At 33.5% G+C, this 27,868-nt stretch overlaps 1 protein-coding gene across 1 annotated transcript in view; it reads left to right on the top strand.

Annotated features, from left to right (window-relative positions):
* Positions 1-2,871: 2,871 nt before the first annotated feature.
* Positions 2,872-27,868, top strand: part of Patr-1 (Protein associated with topo II related - 1) — a 29,787-nt gene continuing 4,790 nt past the window's right edge. The window contains exons 1-8 of the mRNA XM_074185832.1: positions 2,872-3,030; positions 3,367-3,547; positions 7,409-7,557; positions 13,319-13,564; positions 13,682-13,903; positions 20,105-20,401; positions 20,713-20,880; positions 23,262-23,482. Coding sequence (XP_074041933.1) covers positions 2,992-3,030; positions 3,367-3,547; positions 7,409-7,557; positions 13,319-13,564; positions 13,682-13,903; positions 20,105-20,401; positions 20,713-20,880; positions 23,262-23,482 — 1,523 coding nt within the window. The 5' untranslated portion in view covers positions 2,872-2,991. The remainder of the gene's footprint in view (positions 3,031-3,366; positions 3,548-7,408; positions 7,558-13,318; positions 13,565-13,681; positions 13,904-20,104; positions 20,402-20,712; positions 20,881-23,261; positions 23,483-27,868) is intronic.

The raw sequence follows: 27,868 nt of genomic DNA, 5'->3' as shown, positions 1-27,868 counted from the left end.
GATCCCTTTGGATCACCATCGACGGCCACTTGCAGGGAACGTTCTTTGAGGAAATTGCAGAGTAATACACAAAAGTGATCCGACAAGCCATATCATCAAAGTTTGGCCAGCAAACCCTCATGTCTCATGCCTTAGAAATATCAAGCGCAACAGCTCTTGACTCTCAATGTTTCTCGATGGCGTTATTCCAAATATGGGTGACATATACGATAGAAGGTCACCTGTTAATCTTGATGATCGCTCAAGATGTTGAAGCCTTCCAAATATTTAAGGATATGGTGGATTACAGCTTTCTCCATGATTTTTGATATCACTGATAGCAAACTAGACGTTATAAGCATTGAGCTGGTCAAACTCAGTTCACAGTTTGATGTGAAAATAAGGTCCAGGGAGACTTGGCTGGGGGAGGTAAAGTAAGTCATAGATTTAGAAACGATGAAATGATCTGTAAACTCATTTCAACCAATAAGTCACCAGATAGCATTTTTCTAGCTATACGTACCCAAAACATGGAGACTGACTCTGACCACCAGCTGAGGTAGTACCATAATCTTCAGTACGGAACCAGATTGGGATATGTATCTCTAAGCAACATAAAGAGTACCGGGACCGTCCAAAAAACCGAGAACAAAATCCGGAAATGGTAATACATCGTAAATATTTATCAACCTGTTTGGAATTGCTTCGCACTTGCTTGTGATCGACAATGAAGATCAACGGGATGTGACGATAGATTTGTTGGTATGGGTATGAAAAGTTAACAATTGCGGGCGATCAGCTTGGTCCTAGTTTTAGGTCTGGAAGTTGCATCTCTAACACTCCAACTAACTCTTCGCAGCAGTATGCATTTCATTAATGATTTTGGTAATAAGGACGCGCGGGAAGCATCTTGAATTTATCTTCGACTTTGCTACTCTGATAGAAAATGAATAATTCCGATTTTCATTTGTGTTCATAACGCATATGTAGGGGCGAAATTCCTAAAGCTCCGATTCAGGAGGAATGACTAGATACTTACTCAAATTAAAGAGGACTTTACACGTAGTATATGACGTATAGCGCTCAATGCTGGTATACCCACAAAGGAAAACCGTTGGGTGATTTGGAGAAGGCAATTATTGCATCCTTATCACATCAAGCGTGAGCAAATACTGTTTTCATCAGACTTCTCAAACGACTACGATTTTTTGAATAAAAGCTCCGAAGAATAAGAAGAGAGTATGATTAATGATTATAACTTGCATTATTGGACTGTAGAATACCCAGGAATAATGCGAGAAGATAGATTCTAACATTAATTTGGTTTCAATTGGGCTAATATAAATGACGTATTACTTGGGCCATTTCGGCTTCCGACTAAACAGAAATGAAACGCAGTTTTTGAGATTTTCATAAAACGATTTGTTTTTTTTTTTGGCATCATGGGTAATCACAGTCCATCAGCCATTTGACATCGCAGAATTATCCCAACTTCAACTTGATTAATTCTCACGAGAAAAATATCTGGTTTAGGTAGGGTTTGAACCCAACCACCATTCAATTGTGAATCGAGTGCACTACCACTTGCGCCAATTTACCGCTAAATGACTTTATATGATTCTTTATATCACGGTAAAAGTTGAGATGAAAATCATAGTGGAGATAAAAGTTGATGTTGAATAAATCCACATTTAGTGTGGTCGAGTGAGTAAAAGAATATATTTGTCTTACACATGATGCCAAAACGCCACCTGATGAAATGTGGGCAAGGCATTACAAATAAAATTTTGAAATGGTAATTGTCAGGCATAGAGGTTATTTTTTAATTTCTTGCTGTTTTTAACTTTAAAGCAGATCAGATCAAGTCGAGCAGCTCAAGTTCAGCAATTTCACAGAATTGTATCATATCTGTGAGTTGTTGAAATTATTTTTATAACAAAACTGACGAAACTAAAATTTTGGCAAAGTGATTTTTTTCAATACTGGGAAGACAATGAATTTTAGTAAATAGAAATTGAAGTACTGCTAATTTTCAAACAAATGGGGCATCATGTAATTCAGCACGAAATATAGTAGTTTTTATAGAAAGGGCTCCATCTACTCACTGTATATTGTTTTAGAATTGTGGAATTGGCCGCGGTGGTAGTGCGCCACGACCAGATATTTTTCTCGAGAGAATTTATCTGGTTGAAGCTGGAATGATTCTGCAACCGTGTTAGGAATCACACGTTGAAAGGTAAGACCTCGTTAGTCCTTGGCTCGCACAAGTTTCTCAACATATGAGAGTTGTCGTTCGTATGGGCGCGACAACTGATTAACGGAAAAACATATTTTAAACAGATTTTTTTAACAGAAGATTACTAGCATTTGAATCATGCTTACTATTTGCGAAGAAAAACATGATAAAATAAAATTGAACCCTAGAATTGAGGTAAAGTGTGATTTTTTTGTAAATACTCAAAATGACAGGTTAATGACCCTACTACTTATTTTTGAATATAAGTGTGCCGAAATGTCTTAAAAAAAAGTCGGAAAAACCAAAATTTGTGTGGAATCGGAACCTATCTACACTTTGATCTGAGATTTGCGGGACATCCTGTATAACTTGAACATTATATTTTATATTAGTTAATGAAATTTACTCCCCTTGCTTGAAGATAGATCTGGCTAACTCATTTCATGGTGAAGGCTCCATAGGTGAATAGAAAGAAATAAGAGATTGATGCTAATAACTAACTTCTAACTAATAAACTGACTAACTAACTAACTAACTAAAACTAATAACTAACTTCGTGTTGGCTTAATGCGCCTCTCAACTTCGTATTGGCTAAATGCGCCGTACGGAAGCAAAACCCAAGATAACCTAAAGAGAGAGAACCAACTTCGTGGCATATTGCACCAAAAGGGAGCAGAGCCAAAAAGAGAAGAGAGAGAGAGAATTAACTTCGTGTATGTTCTTATGATAATAAATTAAATAAATGAAAGAAATGATTAATTTCTTCAAATATTCAAATGGCTAATACATTTTTTGACTTCGGTTCGACTTTGAACGTAAGTAAAATGATTGGATTCCTGAATAATCTATGAGATTGACAAGAAAGGTTATCCTTTCTAGAATACCAGCTGATAAAAATCATAATTTTTTTTTTGCGTCGAAGCAATTTTACTGAATAAAAATACCTTTTTCTCTTCGATATTTGATTATTTTAATTATTTTTGATGATAGAAAGCATCAGATCTAGTATTGCAGCACATCTGTTCATTGATATTAATTTTGTAATGATTTTTATTAAGGTTAACAACTAATTCAATAAAGTTAATGTGCAATTGATGCTTCACTCCCTTCATTTTAGCATGAATAAAAAGTAATAAAGTAATCTGTTGCAGAATCAGGAAAGTTTACTTCCACCAGATGAAGATGATTGTTTAGAAAATGAAGAGGAATATGATGCACTCAATGATGAGACATTTGGAGCAACAGAGGATTCTTCAATCCTTGATGATTGGGAAGAGCAACACGAACAATTTGCTGAATTTGCTAAAAGTTCTAAGCACTCTGAACACTTGGGTAAAAGTTTGAATGTGTTTAGACACTGAAAGATACTTTATACAAACTGTTTTTATAATTTCTACACTGTTTTTCCACCTCATAATATGATATATGATGATATATGTTGCATTGCACACTTAATATTTATATTAATGTCCATACACACATTACTAAGTTGGCAGTCACATTATTTATCAATATTCCAACCTGTTTTATTTAATTTGATATCATTCATTCAACATGGAAAACTGTGCCTTAACAGTAGTGTTGAAGAGAAACTTCACTGAATATCAATTTTCCAACAAAACACCCATTAATGTCTAGTGATTCTCTTAGATTATAATATCAAATATAAGAGGAATTATCCATCACCATAAATATACACTTTTATATCCCACATCATGGTACATATAGATTTGGGAATCCCCTATCAGCAAATGTATATCCCCAGCATACATATCTCTGGTGAAATTTGAGAATTAATTTTTTGATGCCAGCTTGAAGTGTATTTTATTTTGAGAAGGGTGCATAAACAAGGTCAGGGCATGTCAGTTTTTATCTAAACGGAAACCTACCGGCAGAACCCATTATTAGATTTCAACCTTGGTTATTCAAACTCAGGTCAATCCAAGTCCGTGTCAAACGAAACAGTTCCTTGAATGATGTGCATTGCATCCATTGTACAATTGGCAAAATATTTTCTAATTTGCATGTTTTTCTTTTCTCAAAAATCATGAGTTTTTTCATATTTGAACTTGTACGTGAGTTTTGTAACTAATGAAATTAGGGACAATGTTTTTATTTTGATATTCCAAAAAGAGTTTGAAATTTTCATTCAGAATGTTTATAGTGTGGCTTACAGTGTCTGTGAGAATAATGAAATTCAAGGGTAACCAGAGAGCTAGAGAACGGAAGTAAGACCTGAATAGTATGCAGGAATTTTAGATGTAGTTTAAAATTTTCATTCAAAATGTTTATACACGTGCTCACAGTATCTGTGCGAGCAATAAAATTCAAAGGTTACTGGAGAGCTAGAAAAAGGAAATTGTTAGAAAAAAATTAGGACCTGAAAAGTTCGAAAATGTGCAGGAATTTTGATAGAACTTTCAATACCTCATGAATTTAGGCTATACTTTGCCTGGTGATGCTGCCACAACGTCTTTGTGCAGAATTGAAGTCTTGAACATATGTGAAATCAATTTCAAAAATGTGTAATGATAAGCTTTCATAACTTGAAAGTTTGAACAGTTTAGAAAATAATAGTTGTTTGACCTTTTGATTCTTACAATCGTCTTCTGGTGGTAATTGACTTGTTTCAGTAATGCATTGAGCTGCAGCTGGCTTTTCCTCATTATTGAAGATTTCCACATACAGGGTGTTTATTAAACATGCGGCAAAAATTTAAGGGACTATTTTGAAATACCACCATAACTTCTGAATCACCTTACATAAATCATACAAACAGTATTTTTTGCTGAAAACTTTTCTGAATAAATTCAGTAAGTAAATATATGAAGTTTTTATGACTGAATTTATGTAACAATAGCAATCATTGCTCCCCATACCATTGAAGATGTTTTCCTTTCAAACAAGTAAGCAGCTTTGTCGACCTTTGCATTATTGATATTTCCTGTATGTTTTTTTCATTTATCTAATATTAAAACTTCCAGATACGACATTCTGATATTAGTGATAATCAATAACTTTTTAAGAATTCGACAATATAGTATATTATTTTTGGTGATGACCACATTTAAACCTGAAAATTTCTTTTGTTATTTTTAGAAATTATATTGACTGGGTCAAAGCTGTTTCCGGGTTTGTTGGCCGTAGTCTATAGGTTTTGTGTTTGACGTATTGTCTACTACTGCGTTACACATCAAAGGTGATTGGTCAACCCACAAAGTGCTTGGGTTGTTACAGTAGATACTACATTATTCGAATTTGTCTCTGGTTTTATTCTTGGTGGTGGACGTGGCTTCGTTTCAATTGGTTGGATTAAATGGCCTTATTTGTGTGCATTCAAGGACAAGAAGCTAGATTTTATAATATCTATTTCCTCTTCCTTTCTATTGCAATTTTTTCTGTGTTCATCAATTTCTATTGTCTCCCTATAAATTCTGGCATATTAATTATGAGTTTGGTACAGTATTTGTGGTTTATCCAAAATGACAGTTTCTTTTTATGTTACGAGATCCAGATACTCATACTTCTTTTCGTGATTACAATGTTGAATATGAATCGACTTGTAGCTACAAGCTATTATATTGATTGTTTTGAATCTTTTGTTTTTCTAACAGAAATCAGATTATTTTACCCTTTGCAAATGGAAGATCCTGAAAAAGGTCAATTTTTATATATGAAAATAAACCTTTTCAATGAAATTATTCAACTGCCTTATCAACCCCTTAGGGGCAATAGCTACCCCTGTGGAATTTTTTTACAAAAAGGGACAGATTGTAATACTGCGTTTGAATGTGTTTTCAATTCTTTATTCAGCAATTTAGCACTTTTTATTTTTTGGACTTGGATACTCAAATCAAAGTAATTTCATTTCATACCAACAAACACCTTTCGAGTGAAATACCTGTCATGACTTATTAGTCTATTAGTTATCTTGTCAGAAAACTGACATTGGTAACTAAAGGACTGGTGAATTGTGACAGGTATTTGAGTCGAAGGCTGTTTGTTTGTATGAAATAAAATTACTTTTTTCTTGATTAACCAAGTCAAAAAATCGAAAAGTGCTATATTACTATGATATCATATGCACTGAAAAAGTTTATTTTCATATATGAAATTTTTATCATTAATATGGTGATCTCAGTCATCGTAGAATTTGGGATCTTGGTCGTTTCTAACTATTCAACTGCTATTTATCAAAATTTACCTTCGATTTTTCACAAACTTTTACTCTGTGACAATTATTTTGGTTATGTCAAGCTTTTCTCCAACTGTTTGTTTTTTGAAAAAAACGTAACCCTTGGTAGTAATTTCATTTCTTAGTATTTGTGGCACTTCAGTCCCCTGGGACCAATAGCTTTCAAAAGTTGAAGTATATGTAAGCTACGGATTAACAAGAGCTTAACCTTTATCGTGTGATTCCTAGCGAGTTTGCAGACTAATTCAATGGGTATAATGGACACCTGAATGAGGACCATTTGTCTACAAGCAAAACAATGTTTATAACGAATCAGTTGACATAATATCACAACCAAACATTGAATACTGATTTTTTTTTGAAAATTTCTATGTTTTTTACCACTTTTAATTGTAACTAACGTTACTGCAGTTTCGTTCTATATGGACATTTTCAAACTAATACAATAAACTCTGTTGAAACTCTGAGTTTATTGTATTAGTTTGAGAATGTCCATATAGTAACGTTAGTTACAATTAAAAGTGGTAAAAAACATAGAAATTTTCATTTCTCTTTTCATTATGATCATTATACCCTCTCGAATCATTGTAACGTTATAGCATTCACTTACACTTTCACACTTTTTGATTTTGTTTTCATTTGACAAATAGCTGATTTTTGATTTAGATTCTGATCAGAACTAGAATTATACATATTAGAGTTCCAAGGTATTTTAAGAACTACTACAAGTGACCACTTATAAATTATCGTTAGCACTTGTTTGCTATAAAAAGAGAAGTGTTGAACAAAAGTATAAAACTAAAACACAAATAAATTGATAAGAAGTTAAATCAGAAAATGACACAAAGAGAAGGAAAAACAGTCAAAATAAAAAAGATTAAATATGTTTTATACACATCTTTGAGAAGTGCGGAAAAAATCACAAAATCGTTTTATGTTTTTCCTTCATCAAACACATCCATGTGAGCAGTTGCTAACTTATTTCAATTTATTTTCAGAGAACTCCATATCACAGCTAGTTTTAGATGAACCTGAGCATCGCGTATCCTTATCTAACTCGGTGTGGTCTTACACACCTTCCGATAAAACTGACAACAGTTTCAATTCCTCAGTTCTTTCATCATTGCGGAAAGCTTCTCAATCATTTGTAAGTAGATTCAACTATACAATAAATCTGTAATGCTTTTTTAACAGCTTGTTGAATGAAGGTCTAAAGGGGTTCATCTGAGTTATGGTGATCAAGACTTCGCAATTGAATTTCATCCCTGAAATTTATAATTTTCTGTTATTGTAAATTTTTTACTGATATCAAGCAACATCATCTTACTGCAATCTATACCGCTTTTCTAAAAAACTATACATTCTTTAATGTCCCCCCTTTTTATTTTTTGAACGGGTCAACTCAAAAAATTGAAATTTGGGATAATGAAATTAATGCATGAATACTTTATTTTGAAGTGAAATTGACAGATAAAACTTTCAAGATGGCGACTGGCCGCCATCTGGGGAAAAAATTAAATGGAAAGCGGGGTCTTGTGACACATCATTTTGAAGCTCCGTACGAATACTTCACAACCCTAGAATATAAAGTCAATCAGTAATGTGAATAAAAACTAGTATAAGCAAATACTAGGGATTTCTTAAGTAAATGCTACGTTTTGTGTGAATGAACACACTAGCACTTGCTAGGGGTAGTAAGTTCTAGAGTTTTCCCGGACGAGTAGTGAATGCTTAAAAAATGTGAATAAAACTTTTGAAGTAGATTGTTCTGTCGCATATGCTTCGATATTTTCAAGCCTGGTCTGGGGCATGCTAGACTTTTTCCTATCATTTACTACCTGTCTGCTCAGTCCACAGTTTGTTATTGATCATGGCTGAGTTTATGCCTATTCGTCAACGTAAATTTCATTCTGTTCGCTCTGGAATAAACAAACGTAATTGTAAAGAACTGTTAAGGTTCAACAGTGAGAGTGTTGATTTCCTTGCGGCACAGTTTCTTGAAGAAAGTCATACTCGTGGCGGTGGTATTTCCAGAAGACAGCAAATAGATATATTTCTGAGGTTTGTGGGTGATCCTGGCTTTCAGTCTGGTGTAGCTCAAGATGTGGGTGTACATCGTACTACTGCTAACAAGACTATAAGGTAGGTGATGAGTAGAGTAGTTGAACAATCACATAATTGGGTACGGTTTCCAACTACAGCTGAAGATATGACCGAGGCTGTAATTGGTGCCCTTGATTGTACTCAAACTGAGATACAAAAGCCTGGACTGCACGGTGATGAGTATATTTGTAGAAAAGGATGTCCAGGCAACATGCAATGCATTGGAACAGTTTACAAGTATTAGTGCCGAGTGGCCCGGCAGTGTTCACGACGGCAAAGTGTGGAAACAATATAGTTTCCTTCCCCAGTTTGATCTTATTCAGTTTGTATTGTTGCAACAAAACAATCCTTTGCAACTGCGGTGTGGACAGGTCTTTAGTTTCATCTGCTTCATGATTCGACACAATTTTTTCACTTTTTCTGATCTTATTTTTGTGGTGGTCGGCATCAGATTTAGTTTTCATCGGCTTCTTCTCTTGGCTCTTCGATTCTTCATTTTTATTTGGTTTCCCTTCAGTTTATGTATTCGGCAAACTTTCTTGGATGTCATCACTGGTTGGTTGCTGAACTGGGGGCCCGGCACTTGTGCCAACTGAAATATTACCCGGGAGTTTAAGGAATACTGGGTTATCATCTTCTATCAACTACAAGAATGTTTTTTCCCACGGTTGTAGTTTCATTTTCCTGTTTCCCGTCACTTTTACGCCAGTCTTCTTCTTGACGGTAGATTTCACATTGTTCAATGCTTTTATTAGTTGGCCTACAGTAACTTGTTTCCCCAATGCACCACAGTAGTCAAAGCGTAAGGTTTCCCAAGCCTCTTTCTTAGCATTCATCACAGCAGAGGTTTCTGATTTGCTAAGTAAGACAATGTGATCCGACAGGAGACGTACAAACAGAGTGCGATCAATTCTTTCTATTTTATTAAAATCATTGTCAGATTCTTCTGATGATGAATACATCTTCTAGCACGTGGTTGAACAGAGTGAGAGAGGGGCCGCCGATGTGGAGTAGACTGAAAGGTAGTGGAGGGGAGAACGTGTCGTGACAGGAACGTTAAAACCTACCATTTACTTGGTCTAGCATGTACTACCCCGCGAGTAAGTGCTTGGGTTTTTCCGGATTCTACTAGACTTGCCCTAGTATTTTCTACTACTCTTCATTCACACTGATTAGACCAAATACTTACTAGACCTAGCATATGCTAGTTAGAAAGTGCTAGTTTTTATTCACATGTCTTATTATCTTTACCTACTACAAAATGGCGGAACATTTAATAATTTCCTGAAGACAAACACATTAATATCAATATTTCTAGAAAAATTCCATTTCATCTGCCATATGGCAATTCCAACAACCTGATAAGGTTTGTTAAGTTATTTTTTGTTTATAAAAACGACAAAAAATGTCAGTACGACAATGAACATCATTGTTCAGTTAGAATATTCTCATTTAGTTTTCGGTTTTACTAGTAGAAAGCTACCACGTCAGCAATCTCTAAAATGGTCAATTCTGGTGCATTGGAAGAAAAAATTGAAGCGATTTTTATTTACGGTGCGACGCGTAACTTTTAAAGGACTGAAAGGATTTTCAATGAAGGATACAAGGGGAACTTGTATCCAAATTCACAACTACCATTTCGGAAAAACAGCAACTGCAAATAATTGGTGAGATGGTAGTAAATCCGTAAATCCTGAACAGTTTACTTATTCCATCGCGAATGTTTGTAAGGTGTCTCTTTCTACTGTGTGGAGACTTTTGGAGAGGAATAGGTATCATCCATACAAAATTGAAATGGTACACCAATTAACTGAAGATGACCCTGATCGAAGAACAGAATTCTGCAAAATCATGACAGAAACCATTGCAAGGCATCCTACCTATCTCCACAATATTTGTTTTAGTGACGAATGTACATTTTTTTTAAACGGTAATGTTCACAGACAAAATTGCTGTTATTGGAGTGATACCAACCCTCACATTTTCCGGGAAATACATACCCAATATCCAGAAAAAATTAACGTTTGGGCAGGAATATTGGAAAACCATATTGTAGAACCTCTATTTATTGATCAAAATTTAACAGGGGAACTGTATTTGAATATGTTGGAAACTATTGTTGACCCTCTCATCAGTGAAATCGTCGAAGCGAATCCTAATGAATTTGATATGGATATTGTATTCCAACCAACAAGATGGAGCACCACCACATTACTCCAGACAAGTAAGAAACTATTTGGATAATATTTTTCCCGGTCGTTGGATTGGCCGTCGAGGTCCTACAGAATGGCGAACCCACTCACCAGATTTGACACTTTTGGACTTTTTTATGGGGCTATTTGATGCAAAAGGTGTACGAAACTGAACCTGCTTCAATATTGGATATACGGCAGAGAATAATAAATATTTGTAGAGATATTGACGAAAGTTGTGAAGCATTTGTCGGGAGCTTCAAAAAGATGTCACAAGACCCCCTTTCCATTAATTTTTTTTCCCAGGTGACGCCTAGTCTCCATCTTGAAAGTTTCATCTGTCAATTTCACTTCAAAATAAAGTATTCATGCAATAATTTCATTATCCCAAATTCAATGTTTTGAGTTGACCCGTTCAAAAAAAAAAAGGAGGGTAGAGATTAAAGAAATGCACTGTATGTGTTCTCTGAATTTTAGGAAATTCTTGGCAGGCTTCAGGAATTCCACCATATAATTTTAATATTTACCTTGTAGCCTTTACCAGTACTTCAGTCTTTTTTTTTGCCTGGCTGAAGACTCAAAATTTTCAGAAACTGGTTTAGGAGAAAATTCAAAGAAGCTGCATACATGTTGTCCAACGACGCCTTTAGCCAACCTAGCGTAGAGATACGCAACATATGGAAACCTATAATAAAGCGGAAAACGGTCAACTCCCGCCAAATGTCCATCTCCCGCTAAACCGGTGAAGCGGAGAGTGGGAAGAGGGGATAGGTGAAAGCACTCGAATGACCTATGAATAGTCATTTCTCGGAGGAATAAGTCCAGTCATCACTCGAAGATGATTGTGGATATTAACAATGGAAATGTCGTGAAGTAACTTGTCTTGAAATCTTTTAAATTTTTATTTTTTAGTTCATTTTAATGATTCGATTTTCACTTTTTTGCTTAATTTTTATTATTGTAATTTCTTTTCAGTGTTTTTTTGTTTAATAGAATTGTTATTTTCAGATATTCTTTTTCATTTGTTATTTCAGAGATTTCAAATCATATCAAATTAGACAATGGAAGCCTATTGTTTACCTTCATATGAATCACTGTTAAAAATTAAAGGGAACTTTCACTAGAACATTTTTCACCAATTTATACCAGAAATCATTAAAGTATGTTTAAAAGTAAAATTGTACTGTGTTAAATATGAATGTGGCAGCTTTAGAGTTAGGAATTACTCTGCTTTATGTCCCGAAGACACCATCTTGTCTAAACGAGCGTTGAAAAAAATGTTACAGTTCTGGTGTTTGGGATCAGAACTTGTTTTTGGATGAATTTCCTGCTTTCAAATAAACCTATGGGCAGTTGGTTTGTCCAAGTTGAGTAAATCTAAGGTATTCAGCTGCTAGACAATATCTTTCAGCTGACAACACTTTTTTTTTAAGGACAAAATACAAGCACTACAGGAAAATCCTTAGGGCGCTCTAAGTGCGGTGCCCGTGCGGAAGTAGCAATTCACATTGGATTTGAATCGCTGGAGATTTAATCCATTTGGAAAAATGTCCTCAGGAAGTTCATTCCACATAAACTCAGTTCTCCAAATGGAAGAGTTCTTGAACAGTGAAATTCGAGGTGTACTGTGTTGAACCTCAAAACGATGAGCAGTCACAGTCCATCACGTATTTCTGATATGTACCGGTCTTGGTGGAATCAAATGTTCCAAGTAACTGAACACTTCCCGTGAGAGACAAATCTCTAACCTCTCTTCGATCTTCCAGACTATCAAGGTTGCAAATGATGTTCGCTTCTCAAATCAGGTGGATGGCTCTTTTCTGGATGGAATCCAGCAGCTTCAGGGTATCCATACACGAGAACAATACTCCAAAGAAGATCTGATCTGAGCTTTATAGAGCATCAAAAGTTGCTGAGGTGTGTACAGTTTTCTGGTTCGGAACAGTGTTCCAAGTTTTTGAGAAACGGCAATTCTAGCGACATGATAGTGCCAAGATATATTGGTATTCATTTTAACCCCCAACGAACTTATCGAAGCACCGAACATCAGTCAGTCTATTTGTAGTTGAAGATAGTTTGGATGTCACTTATAGAAGGTTGGAGGTTCATTTGAATATTCATGGAAATGGATGGTGGCTCATCTGGTGGATTGTTTTGTAAAGCCCCATTAGCCCCAAAGAAGTCAGTTACAAACAAATAAACATACAAGTGAAGCTTATATAAGCATGTTAATCAAGATCCTTAGATAAATATTATGTATCGATTAGGTGGATCTTCTAATAATGTATATATGCTGAATTTTTGGTTAATTTGCTTTCTTTGAATATTTGACATAACTGTCATTGCCCAGTATGTCTATTAAAAGTCCACAAAATGAAAAAAAGGGTTTTTTAATATAATCCCAAGCCAAAAAAATACAGGGTCCGAATTTGAAGATCCTGAGAGAATAGAATTTTTGTACTATATTTCAGTTATGAAGATGAATATTATTCTTGATTCAAATCTTTAGACCTTCAATTCACTTTGAATGTTTTTTGCCAACCTATTCTTTAAGGAGCAAGTGAAGAATATGTTTTTTTTCAACTAAATTCTTCTTGATTTTTATTTGTTCAGATTGAAGCACATACAGATAGTTCATCAAAATCCGTTAGCAGTTTAGATAGCACTCCATCATTGTTAGCTACTCAACCTAAAAAAATATGCACTGTGGAAGAGATAGAGAAGAACCTTATCAAATCTTCACAAAATGCTGCTACATCATCAAAACCACTCCAGGAGCACCATCAAATTCATCAACAACAGCAATTACCTAAGCCACTATTACCCCCGCCAGGACATTCATATCATTCATTGATGCAGGTTAGTTTCAATGTGTTCAGATATGTTCATTTATGAGGTACATTTTGCACACGTAACTCTTAACAAATCAAAAACATATCGAAAACCTAATATGTATTTTTTCTCTCACCCAAATAGCACCCATTGGTAAATACGAGATTACCACCACCAGGCTTACCTCCAATGAATATTCCACCTCCAGGATTAGGCCCCTTGAAACAACAGATTAACCATCGCCCTAATATGCTACCTCCTGGTATGTTGCGATTGATACCTCCTCACTCGTTTATGCAACCTAATGGCCCTCCAAGGCCACCAGGATTCATGTATCCCCCTGGAAGCATGCAGAATCAGTTTCCTGTAAGTATCAATTAAATTTGAAATGTTCTTAAAATGTGTATGTTCTTTCTATGTAATCATTCATCGGGAACTATTTACACATACTGGCCGTTTGTTAATAATAGAATGCAGTAATTGAAGAATGATCGGAGGAGAGAAAGTGAAAATAAGAGAACACATGATTTTGACATTTGACAAGGCGATAAATATTCCTTTGGGTTATTCTGTTAGTATTTCAGATTTGCTAGAAACCATTATTACAGAATTTGTTGCCATGTCATTGTATTGTTATTATAGCCTACTACTGTAGTCACTTTTATAGCTTTTTGGCATCAGAATGCATTAGATATAAGGAATTATCACACTTTATTTCAAAATTTCATTATGTATGTAGAATATGTATAATTTTTATTTACGTTTCCCCATAATATTGAGGAAAATCTAAACAAAAGTAACCTAAAAATAACATTGTTTTAAAAAATCACACATTTTAGGTCAGAAATTTTCGTTTGAAAATCTACTTTTATTTGTATTAATTGGAAAGTTGAATATAAATTTAGCTGACAGTCATTACGTGACTCTCTGTCGAATGAAAAACCTTCAGGTCTTCATTGCCCCCATCAAAATATTTCTTTGTATGTCCCTTATATTTGAAATGGAAACTGAATCCATCTTTGAAATGAGAATAAAGGAAATGTCAGTTGAAAATACAATTTTTTTGAATAGTATTTTGAAATCTTTCGAAAAGTTTTCATATATCCTACATTTATCTAATAATGCTTTTTCAGCATTATTAGATAAATACTGAATAATTATAATCTAGTAAAAGTTGACTTTTTTGACTTCTGACTAATAAAAAATACAATACAAAAATTCAGATCAGTAACTATCATTGTTAATGAGATATAAAATTAAACACCTAAAAGTTTTCTCATACAATAAAATTGGAAACACAAGAAATTCATTCACTGAGTAGAATGTTTTGGTGCATAAAAATTAATGGTTTGAATTTAATTTTTGTTGTAAGCAACCCTGGATCTTCAATTTTTTTAGGCGGGGCAAAAACTGAAAAATGCCGCCCCCACCCACTTATATTTTTTTTATCTTTATCATCATTATAATTTTAGCTATCAAATGTCCACTAATTTATTGACATTTGGACATAGGCCTTCCGGAAATAATGTATCCATCGCTGTTCTTTCTGTGTCAAGCCCATTTATTAACAGATATAAAGATATGAACGTGTAGAACATATATTTTATAAGTAGCTTAGGGTAGGATTTAAAATAAAAATATGTAAAATAAAAATCAAATATATTATTGCATATTGTGAATTGATATTACAATTTTACTCTTCAAGCTTTTTGTTCAGCAAACAAATCTAAAGGCTTGTCAAAATTTAATTCGTGTTCAGTTCGATTTTCTATTGCTTAGATTGTATGACTCAATAAGCTTTCCAGCTCACAGAAGATCGCAAATAATTTTTAATTAGTTATAGTTTGCTAAAACTTCGCCTTCAGCTTGTGGATGAAGTAGGAAGCATAGAGTAAATTCACAGGGCAATACAAATATTAGAAAAAGCATCCTTCAGATCATGGACATAGATATGTTGCAAGAGATAGAAACTGTTAGTCTATATCACCGAATAAAAGTGGAGCTCGATCTTTGAAAATGTTGAGTTCTGCTTCATACGTTTGCAGTTCTTCAATTTACATTTTCAAAATATTAGTACCATTAACCCGGCGTAATTGTAGCTACTAAACAGAACTCAGTCATTGTGGCCGGGTAAATTTTACCTATGTATATTATTGTTTACTTAATCAAATTTATGTCAATATTCATGTTATATATTAAAAAAAGTTATTTTGAGTTAAAAAGTCGTGATTTCAAGTTGAAAAGTCGTGACTTCGAGTTAAAAGTAGTGATTTGAGTTGAAAGTCGTAATTTCTAGTTGAAAAGTTATAATTTCGAGTTAAAAAGTCGTAATTTCGAGTTAAAAAGCCGTAATTTCGATTTAGAAAGTCGTAATTTGGGTTACAAAGTCCTAATTTCAAGATTGAATTTCGGGTTTTGAAGTCTCAATTTCCAAGAAACAAATATTAAAAATGTGACCGTTCTGCGTTTCCGTAAATAATAGTATCTGTTGAAGAAATTGTCAGTGATTTGAAATAAATTGTGTCAGTTGATTTTTGAATTCAGAAATTAATCATCATTAACATTTTTTTAATATTTTATCTAGGAGTCCGCTGAATATTTCAAAACCCTTGTAGATTTTGTGGTACTCTATGATGAATCTAAGTACCTGGTGGAATGAATGTGAATATTCTCAGATTGTAAGTCATTGCATTACAGTACGTTTTTTACTCATTTACATGAATTTGAAGAATATTGAAATGATGCAGTGATATTTGTAAAATACTCTCTTTAAACATTTTTTCATGTTCAATAACATTTTGAGCAGAATTCCAAAGGATCAAATCTTCTGATCAGATTGCAATATAAGTATTGTCTGGCAGGAAATACACAAAACACTAGAAATCTAATTGAAGTATCTTGAACTTCTTACACCAGGATTTTATACATCTTGGACAGAACTTATTCATTTCATTATTCATTATTTCCTTATTCATAGGGAAATAGGTAATTATAAACATTATTAATACAAATTAAATATTTATTTATTATAAAATAGCATACTATCATCAAATTTAGGTACAAAATATAACATTATTTTTAGAATATAAATAAGAAACACAAACTTTGTATAACAAAGCTTAATTATTACATACAAATAGGCTTGTTACACTTATTGCAGTTATGGCTAGTTTTTTTGTCTTTGGCAGGTTAGGAGTCGACTTTGTTTCTTTTCATAAGACATGGTTCATAAAACTGTGAAAAACAATATGCAATTCATAAATAAACAATAAAAAACAACAAACATGCTGTCTTTATAAATTTTACTTGACCATTGTGGCCGGGTATAACTTCGTCGCAGCCGCAACAACACTAAATAAAGAAGGGAATACGCGAAAAGAGGTCAACAACCGCAGCTATTGTAACTGACAATTAACTCGCGCATTTTGTTTTGAAATTTTGACAGTTTTAAAATTCGTCGGGTATTAGATACCCGGCAACAACGACTCCGAGTTAAGAGAAGTAAAATTCAAATTCAGCATGATAGCACAATCAAACCTCAACCTCAAACCTCAAACGGTTCATCAAATTTACGTTTTTCATACACCGTTGTAAAGAGGCTTCCAAGACCTTTCAAATAGAGTATCACACAACCCCTCTCCCCTATTCAAGTTTGAGGGGTTGAAGAGCCCCCTTTTAGGGGATTGCTCGTTCAAGCCTAAAATATACGTCAAAAGATGTCCCCAAACAAAATCATTCGACGTGTTTCGGGAAATTTTGCCACTCAGTATGGGTTAAGAAAAATACGGGGTGGCTCGTCTGAGATGGAACACCCTGTAGATGCCATCCACATTGGACCCATTATCATAAGATTGGCCACGACATTGTCCAATATCTAATATGATCGACAAATACTAAATAGTAAAACACAAAGAAACTATGCCTCGCGCCTCGCGAATAATAATGTTCGTGCCTGGTGTAGGTCAAAGTTAAGTGAATGATAAGTGGTCCATTCTTCTGTAAAGTGTGGATTCGCCCGCCCTCTGAACTTGCCGCCCGGGCATAAGCCCCGGCTTGCCCCCCATCCTAGATCCGGGCCTGGTTATAGAAGTACCAATATTTTTTTGAATTTTATTGAAACGGTTGATACCGATATGATTTGGGTAACTCTTGGACAATGATAGTCTTGAATGTAATTCATGTAAATTTTTTCTATTATGAGTATTATGTGGATGAAGGCCACAGTTTGTATCAAATTGAAGCTCAACATTTTTCATATACATAATCACCTAAAATATATATCTATATAGTCAAGGCAGAATCAGTACCTTAAACTGCTGAAATGATGGTTTGCCATGACACTGGGGGTGGCTTCGAATATTGTTCTCAGAATTATTCTCTTGGGATATGAATACCTTATCAAAATGGGCCGAAGAATCCCAAAATGTCGAATCATACTACAACATCAGTTGAAATAGACAGCCTCAGTTCTGACAGTCTCATGACAAAAAACATTGAAAATGTAATCATTTTGAACTGTTGATATCAAGAACTCATCATTTTACAAAATCATCTTTCAATTACCTCACTCTCTTAGAAAACGAAAGACCACAAAGTTTTTTGTACTAAGAGTGGAAAACCTAAATTTATAGAGTAGCTAGTTACAAACGATTTAAAAAAATATGTTTTGTCTTCGTTTACCCATAAAATTTTATTAGGATGCAAACATTCAGAGTAAAACAATCTGAAAATACATTAATTTTTGTACATTTTAGTAAAGAATCCCAGATTGTTGAGAATGCTGAAAAATTAGCCTTTGAATTGAATTATGAAATGTTCAATCAGTCGATTCTCCCCTGTATAGTCAGTTACCATTTTTTCTATAACACTTTTTAAAGACCACCATATAATAAAACAAATTTTTACTCACCTTGTAGAGTTGGAGGACTTTTTTGCCACAAATTGAAAGTTTTTATGGTGCACTATGGGTTTTTATTGTAACTTTTTATTGATTATTTGCGATTTGTTTTGTCTGAACTATTTTAGAAAAATAGTTTGAAAACAGGTCGAACTCTTTTGTAATTGCATTACTTTCATATGATAATACTCAGCGGGTTCTGAGGTTTATGATAATAGTAATATAATTAATTATATTACAAAATTTGCATTTGATTATTTCAAATTAAAAATCATTGGTGACAAGTGTATTTAGTGTAGGTTTCGTAATTAAATAGAAAACAATAAGTAATCCCCACGGCAAGTATATATTTATGAGATTAGGCGAAACAAATGTTTTTTTTCACAACGGAGCAAGTAGCGCCAAAGTTTTATTCTCCGATATGGATGTTGAGATACATTCAACCCTTATTCCTTTCGAGTCTAAAATTTGAACACACACGTTGACAGTCCAGTTCTTCCATACCCTCGAATTAGAATAATTCCACTAATTGTATGAAAACAAGTGCTTTTACTCAAAAGTCTTGGTATAATTTGCGACTAAAAGTGATTATTGTAAATAGAATTTCATTTCAATACTGTTCCATTAATTATGGCTCTAGTATTTCTCATGAGTTACTTTGTTTATTTTGATCTGGTAATTGAACTGTTTGTATTCGAAGTCAATCAAAAATAAATAATATTTCTATGTTTATATTGAACTGAGAAAATCATGGTTACTCTACTATATTAAAAGTTGCTCCTTATCGAAACACTCACTATTAAAAAAATCGCATGTACCTTGGACTTGAAATAATCAACATATGGAAAACCTTGATAAAAGATACTAGCAACATATAAATTTTCAAGTCCAAGTTGAGAACTCACCTTATTCAGAAAAATTACTGCACAGTTGAATAATTTTTTACAAATAACTGAGATACCTGAATGTTTCATTCTAGTCTGCTCTGAATGATATTTAATTTAAAGAATTGTGTAAGTTTTGTGATGAATTTTGATTTTTTCTCACTACCAGGTTCTTTGTTTTCTTACTATTTATCTATTCTATTTCAAAAACTTTTGAGAAGCAAATATTATTACTAATATTATCAAACTAGAGGGCAATGAGCCTTTCATGGTTAGGCTAAACCTAAGAGTTTAGTTTCAGTCTCTTTTATGTATCGACACCAGAATACTGGACCATTAGACATTTTGCATCTCTCTATCAGTCAACTAGAAGTACAAAAATGAACATTATCAAACTGATAGAGCAACATTTTTGGATTGTCTATACTGACAATTGTTTAGTAACTGTGTGTTTGTACTTTAATAAGGAATGATGTGACTAGATACTTATGAATACAAATATGTTCAAATAATTAAAAACTGGTTATAAACATTCCTTGTTTTTAGGTCTATTCTGAACACAATTCTGTCAGATACCAGAACTATAGTGGGGCGCGTTTCGTCAGCTAAGTTGGTGTCATCAGAAGATGATCTGAAATCTTTAGATCAAATTTCAGTTTTTTTAAAAATGTTTATAATTAAAAAAATCATAATAGAAAGAGGAGAATAGATCTCTGATAATGACTAATATAAACGTGCTCAACATATTTCCTAGTGTCATTGAATAATTCATTTGCTCATTTGTAGGTGAACCATCCCTTTAATTTTCCTCCTCCACGCCACGTTAACAACATGCAGGCAAATGCCGCCATGTTACATAGAAATCTGCCCAATCAGATACATAATCTGCAACAACAATATAACCATCAACAACAAAGGACTAGGCATGACAGTGGAGGTTACCGACAACAGCACAGAGAAAGCCAAGAGCCAAGAGATGAATATGCGGGGTTGATGACTTTGAGAGAGAAACAGTGGTTGTTGAATATTCAGCTGCTGCAGCTGAATACAGGAACTCCCTATTTTGATGATTATTACTACACAGTGAGTTCTTTGGGATTATTATACCTGTTGTTTCTCTATTATTTTTTTGAGGAAACTTTCACCAGATAAGTCTTTTCTTTTTTGAGGGTTCTATAATCCATTGAAGTGTGTGATATATTTTATGAATGTGTGATATCTCTAGGGTCCTGATTGTTACATAATGATGTCATTCTGCTGAATTGAATGATCTCTAAATTATTAAATAAAATTTGTTTTTGTAAGTATTCTATTAATAGACTTGCACAATTATAGTTTTTTTTTTAAGATTTTAGTTTTTCTTCAAATCAACGTAATTTTGGAATTATTTTCAGATTTTCAAAGAGAGAAAATCGAGAAGCAATAAAGAGAACTTGAATGAACGAAACCTCTTTAACAACAAAAGGCAACATAGGAACAGCGATAGGCAAGAAAATCAAAATACCCTAACTCCTAGAGTTTACACACCCTTACAGTTTGAAAATTCCTTGGGAAAATTGCAGGTATGAGCTTAGAGTTTTATTAAACATTTGTGATTTATTACTGTGTTTATTAATGAACTGGAAGTTTCTTCATTACAATAAAAATACATATAAAAAAATATGTATATATACATAATTTATATCAAATTTTGAAAAAGGTATATTTTTAGGAGAGAAAAATTATTGGGAAAGAAATATTTTAGATTTCTACTTTTCAATCTTTATACAAAAAAAGTAAGAATCTTCCTTTCTTTGGAAGATGTCCACATTTTTTATATAAAGGTGAAGAAGTAGGAAGCCAAAACATTTCTTTCCAGAAATGTTTGCTCTTTTGGTATTTCTCGTATCTAGGAAAAATGCCCGAAGAGGATTCTAATATCCATTTAAAATAACTTTGATTCTAGTTTATGTACTTGTTTATATTGATTCTTCTGACGGAAGAAAACGTTTCTGAAAAATAATACACAAATAAAAAATTTATAAACTAGAATAATTTTTATTATAGATCTATAATTTATTAAAAAGTACACTGTACAAAAAAAGTATTATTAGAGAACTTTTTGGAGATGCTACTTTTAAAATGGGCAAGTAATGAACCAAAATATTTGAAATCAAAATTGTTTGCACTTCTCGCCAGTCTCTTCAATTGACTAAAGTAACCATAATTAAGATCATGATGATAATAATAATAATATAAGTTCAATCATGCATAAATACAATAATATTTTAGAATATATGCCTTATTGTTTATAAACTATGATATGAACCTTACGAAGAGAACTTGTAAAGTTAATTAAAAAAAAAACAACATTTTCAATTTATCAACATGTGTGAACCTAGAATTCACACAGGTATTCTATAATTTGTATGAAAATTTAAAAAATAATTCAATTTTGATTATTCACAAGATGATTCAAAATTTTGCTAGAAGTTCGTTTATCCAATTTTAATTTTTTTTATTCGTTTTTCGATGGCATTCCAGAATAGTTTCCCAAATTTTTGCAACGGCAGTTGTTGGTTGATTGGTCAAACCACCAACATCGACATAAAAACATAATTTTTGACAGGTATTTTTCCTGATAATCTTAAAATTGTGTATGTCAAAGCTATCTTCAAAAAAGGAAATAAACATGAAATAATCGACTATAGGCCAATTGCAATATTGTCAAATGTTAATAAAATCTTTGAAAAAATAATATACTATAGACTGATCACGTATCTAGAGAATAATAATCTTCCAAGTGATATGCAGAATGGATATAGAAGAAAGAAATCAACTACTCGAGCTAACTATCAAGCTCTATGTAAGGTAATTCAATCTATTAATAGTAAAAAGGCTACAACAGCTGTCTATCTGGACTTGTTCAAGGCTTTTGACAGTGTTGACCATAGGCTACTGATCACAAAACTGTAGTTCATATTGCAAAAACGGTGTCTCAGAAAAACTTTCAACCTTTCTTAGAGAGACAGCTGTAAAAAAATATTCACAGAGAAAAAAATATCAACACTAACAGGTCTCTATATTTATGAATCTGTGGTATTTGTCAAAAAAAAATATATCTCTTTTTGTGACTCATGATAGGAACCATACCCACAACACACAAAACAAAAATAACCTTTCAAATATAAAGACACGTTCGACCTATCTTCAAAAAAATATACCTTTTTCAATCATTAATATTTATAACAAGATACCTGAATCTCTCAGAACTTTGTCTTCTATGATCACGAAGAATAAATTGAAAACTTTGCTTCTCTCCAAATCTTATTATTCGCTGGAAGAATTCTTCAAAAATAATTTAAACTGATGTTCGCATTGAATATTTCATGTCGTATCAGTCTGCATTGTGATGTACATATAGATGTATATGTTTTGTGTTCTGTATCTACTATAATAATATTACATTAAGTATATTGACTGTGATAACATTGTTATTCATACATCTGTGGCCATTTATATTCTTAACCAATAATAATGATACTGCCTCATGGTTTTCTACTACTTCTATAATGTTTACTGTAATTGACATGTTCTACACCCGAAAAAGTTTTTTATTACAAAGAACTAATAAAGGATATCTATCTGAATATCTCTATCTATCTATCTTGGCAAGTTGACTTGGGTGTTACACCAATAGGTAGTTCTAATTATGTCTCGCTTGCGTTTACGCAGTTATTTTTATTAAGTATTTTTCTTGGTTATTCACATTTTGTCTTCAATCGAAGACCGTCTACCCGGTACTGACGATGCCCAATAGGTTGAAATAGCTGTCTACCAGTGGCTCTTAAATTAAAACCAATATGGGAATGATCAGAATAGTACTTATCTATTTATCTTTTGAATTTCATGGAATTATTTTCCAGCAGCTTGACTGCATTAACCTTTCTCTAATTTTGTACAGTGTGGATCTGTGACAGCACCACGAAAAATCATAGACATGGATATTGTTACTCCTGACAAGGACAACGATACTCCGCAGGGTTCTCGAGATACAAGAAAAACTAAGCAACTTCTTCTTGAACTAGAAGCCCATTATGCATCACTCCTAAAGGCAGAAGATATAAATAATCCTTTATATATTAGCAATATGGAGAAATTGAGGGAAATGAAGCAGAAGCAAAGGTAATTCCTACTTTGATTTTATCATCTAAAAATAATAAAGGGCGCCATTTGAATAATGAGAATAATAAATAACACTATTCTATAGGTGAGAGAATATATTTATAATTTCAGAATCACTATATAATAGCTTCCTCAAGCCACCATTCTCCTTGAGGAAGCTATTGTATAGCGAAACACATTGAGGTTCACCCTTAGAGTAAAAATTTTCCAGTAAATTGTATCAGTTACTTTCAATTTGTAGGTAACAGAACTGATTCGTAACCTGAAAAATATGTAGTACTTCTCTGAATATGTTGGGATATCTAATAATCTAAATGAGAGATGTAGTTATGAGTTGAGCCTTCCCTAGATATTTAATAAACTTATCAGTTGAACAAATAATTTTTCCAGACGAACTCAAGCTAGGGCTTATAAACACAATCTATAAAAAAAGATTACCTCCACTCCACTGAAAACTACAGAGGAATAAGTATACTGTCGAGCTTTAGTAAGATTTATGAATTGAATATAAAAAATCAACTGCTTTCATTTTTAACTGTGAATAGGCTGCTATCTTCAAGTCATCACGGCTTCACAAATGACGAAAGTACTGAAACTATTTTATATACGAGGTCTGTTAAAAAATAATGTGAATTTTTATTTTTCTCGAAAAATATTCATTTATTCATCAATTTTAATTTTGTCCTCTTCGAAGTAGTCCCTCTCAGATATGATACACTTGTGCCAACGTTTTTTCCAATCCTCAAAGCAGTTCTGATATGAAGTTTTGGTATGTCCTCAAACTCTCTCAACGATACGGTTTTTAACTTTTTAATTGTCGCAAAACGCCGTACTTTCATGGGTCTTTTCAATTCTTCGGAACAGGAAAAAGTCGCAGGGAACCAAATCTGATGAATACGATGGCTGGTGCTTGATTATGGTGTTGTTTTTGGCCAAAAAATTACGAACAAGCAATAACGATTGAACAGGTGCATTATCGTCATGCAAAAGCCATTAATTGTTTTTCCAGAATACTGGACGATTTCTTCGTATTGCTTCTCGCAAGTTGCGCATAACTTCAAGATAATACTCCTTATTGACCTTACAACCATGTTGCAAGAACTCCTGATGCACTACGCCATCGAAGAAAACAGTGAGCAAAACATTGACATTTGATCAAACTTGGCGTGTTTTTTTTTTGTTTTGGCTCTCCTGGACTCTTTCATTGGGACAATTGGACTTTGGTTTCGTTGTCATAGCCATATTCCCATGATTCGTCACCAGTTATGACTCTTTCAAGCAAATCTGGAACTCCATTGACGTCATTCACAATTCCTGACCGATGCTCATGCGACGGCTGCCACACGCCTAATACCCAAAATTTCTGAAAAAACTGCATGGCATGAGCCAACTGATTTTGATAGAAAATAAAGAAAACATAACAATCGGTCAGTCCCAATTTTTTTATCTTTAAATCACAACGTTAGGCAGTCTTCGACATTTTTACTTATTAATAATCAACATAACAAAGCCTAATTTAAGAAAAAATATTAATTGCACCTTGAAAATACTTATAATAGGTGAAGTGTTTATTCGAGTAAGTGTAGATCCATCTTTTGAATATTATTGATGATTTTTCAAAAATATTAAACATAAAATTACTTATTTGAGTTGTTACCTAATATCACAATAGGTACTTAATATTTATGTAATAAACAATGTAAATCAGAAAGTAAGTCACGAGTCATGACATGATTAGGCACGTGAACTCGGCAAAATGTCTTCGTCGCTTGTATGAAATTCAACGCACCGAACATGACCGATCACAGCACGGTAACTCCCGAATGCAGTTTTGGTTTCGGTCATAGTTTCGGCAGGTTTGCCACCGAAACTGTTTTTATTTTGCCAAAACTCGACCGAAACCGAACTTTCAGTCGGACACTACTTATCATTCACATCTTTTGGACCTGTAAAAAGCTTTTACCACTTGTAAATATTTTTCTGACTTAGAGTACAACCACCGTATGTTACTGTCATTATTTCAAGTGTTTTTGAACATGTAATGTATTTTGACTTGATACCAATAATTAAAATCACTCGTGGTTTTATTATAGGTGTTTATTGTTGAACGACTACATACATACTGCCCTGATACCTACTGTTTTTTTCCTTTAAAAAAGTGACGTCCTCAAATATAAACTGAAGTACCGAGTGGTCCACTAAATCAATATACTACAATACTTCCTCCCTAAAAATAAAAAAAAACTAGACAAAAATCTAGACAAAAAAAAATTACAATTTCCGATATTCTAACCGATCTATGGGTTTTTTTTCACGTCTTGGTCTTACATTGACCATTGTACGCTGAGGTGAATGGGAGGTCTCTAGTACTTCCTCGTAACTACTCTTACTGTCTAAATTCTCCCTTGTTTCTTGTCTAAGTTGCATGGAAACAACGTTTGAATCACTTGTCTCATTATATACTTGCGTTGGTAGAGAAGCTTCCTTGTCGATATCGAACCCCAAATATGAAATCTTATTTTTTTTTAAATTCACACTTTTTCAATAATATTTTCAGCCCTGCTTCTTGCAATTTTGTTGAAACTTGATTCAGTCTAGACAGATGTTCTTGTCGATTACACCCACTTACCAAAATATCATCTAAGAAAACGACTATTCCCGGAATGCCTTCTAATAATGATTCCATTAATTTTTGAAATTTAGCCGGAATGCTGGATATGCCAAAGGGTGCCGTATTATAACGGAATAAACCTTTGTGTGTTGATAAGGTCACCAAATTTTTTGATTTTTCATCCAGGCACACTTGGGTATATGCATTTGCCAAATCTAGTTTCGTGAAATGTGTTCCCCCCTGTAACTTCACAAATAATTCTTCGATTCTCGGCAAAGGGTACTGATCTATTTCAATCACAGAATTAAGAGTTACCTTGAAGTCCCCGCATATCCTCACTGAACCATCTCTTTTTAAAATGGGTACAATCGGTGTTCCCCAAGAGCTATAATCAATCGGTTCTATAACACCTAATTATTGTAATCAATCCAGCTCCTTTTCAACCTTTTCTCTAATCGCAAAAGGAAGCGGTCGAGGTTGGAAAAACTTTGGTGTTACATTTTCATTTTTTAAATTTATGGTAATCACACCTTTAGTGAAGGTCCCCAAACCGGGTTCAAAAACAGAACAAAATTTTTTTAATAAAAACTTCAAATCTTCGGGTGCATTCATAAAAAAATTATTTGTAATTCTTAGTTGGAAAATATTGAAAAAATCACGTCCCAAGAGAGGTGGACCAGCCGCATCCTTTATAATATAAATATCCATAATAGCTGATTGATTATTATACTCATTCAATATAACCAATAGGAATAATTTGATCTCCATTATATAAGTTGAAAATTTGTTCTGTTGGATACAAAACTTTATATCTCAATTTTTCATAATAAAACTTTTCTGAAATTACTGTAAAGCTAGAACCAGTATCTAAACCGAATGAAACAGGTATATTATCTATCTTTAAATCAATTTGAATTGGATTGATTTTACAATTTAAATTATAAAGTGAAAAATCAGATGAAGAATCTCTTTCTAAATAATTTTGTGTGAGAACATTCGCAATATTTGTTTTGTTCCGTTTCATGGGACACATTGGAGCTAAATGCCCTTTTTTATTACATGAGTGACAAAAACAAATTCGAAATGAACACTTATCTGCTCGGTGATTTTTTCTTCCGCATACACTACATTTGGAAGGAAATTCCCCTGCGTGTCCTCTATGGTTCCCGCTGCGGTTGCGCACACTAGTCCTGAAGATGACGGTTGTATCCCCGCTGCTATTTGTCTTTGCCTTCCCCTATCTTCTCTGAGTTTGACCTGCGCATAATGAATATCTGATTCCTTCTTTATTACAGGTTCAAAATTTCCAGAATTTAAAGATGGATGCGCCGTCGCTTTCGCTATAGCCACTTCAATCACACTTTTAAATGTGGCGATATCATACCCCATAATGAATTTATCACGCAGCACTAATTCTAACTGATCGTTTTCAAAATCGCACAATGTCGCCAAATTTCTTAACCGGGCTGACCATTCTCTAGGCGATTCACTGATTAGTTTTTGCGAATGGTAAAATTTGTACCGTGCCGCGAACACTGATAAACTTGGTTTAAAATGTTCGTCCAATAAAGGAATCAACTCTGAATACTTTTTAGTTTCTGGTTCAGCCGGCATGCATAAATTATGAATCAATTTATAAGCGTCCTCACTCAGCACGTTAAGAATAATCGCACCTTTACGTTTATCGTCGTTGATATTGTTTGCCACAAAATAATTTTCGATCCTCCTCTTGAAAATTGACCAGTCGGCTACTGATGGATCGAATTCTCGTCAAT

Source organism: Leptinotarsa decemlineata, unplaced genomic scaffold (assembly GCF_025532065.1).
Source record: "Leptinotarsa decemlineata unplaced genomic scaffold, Ldec_3_MD MMD2_tig00078346_RagTag_RagTag, whole genome shotgun sequence".
NCBI classification, from domain to species: Eukaryota; Metazoa; Arthropoda; class Insecta; order Coleoptera; family Chrysomelidae; genus Leptinotarsa; species Leptinotarsa decemlineata.
This window is presented reverse-complemented; position numbering and strand designations above follow the sequence as displayed.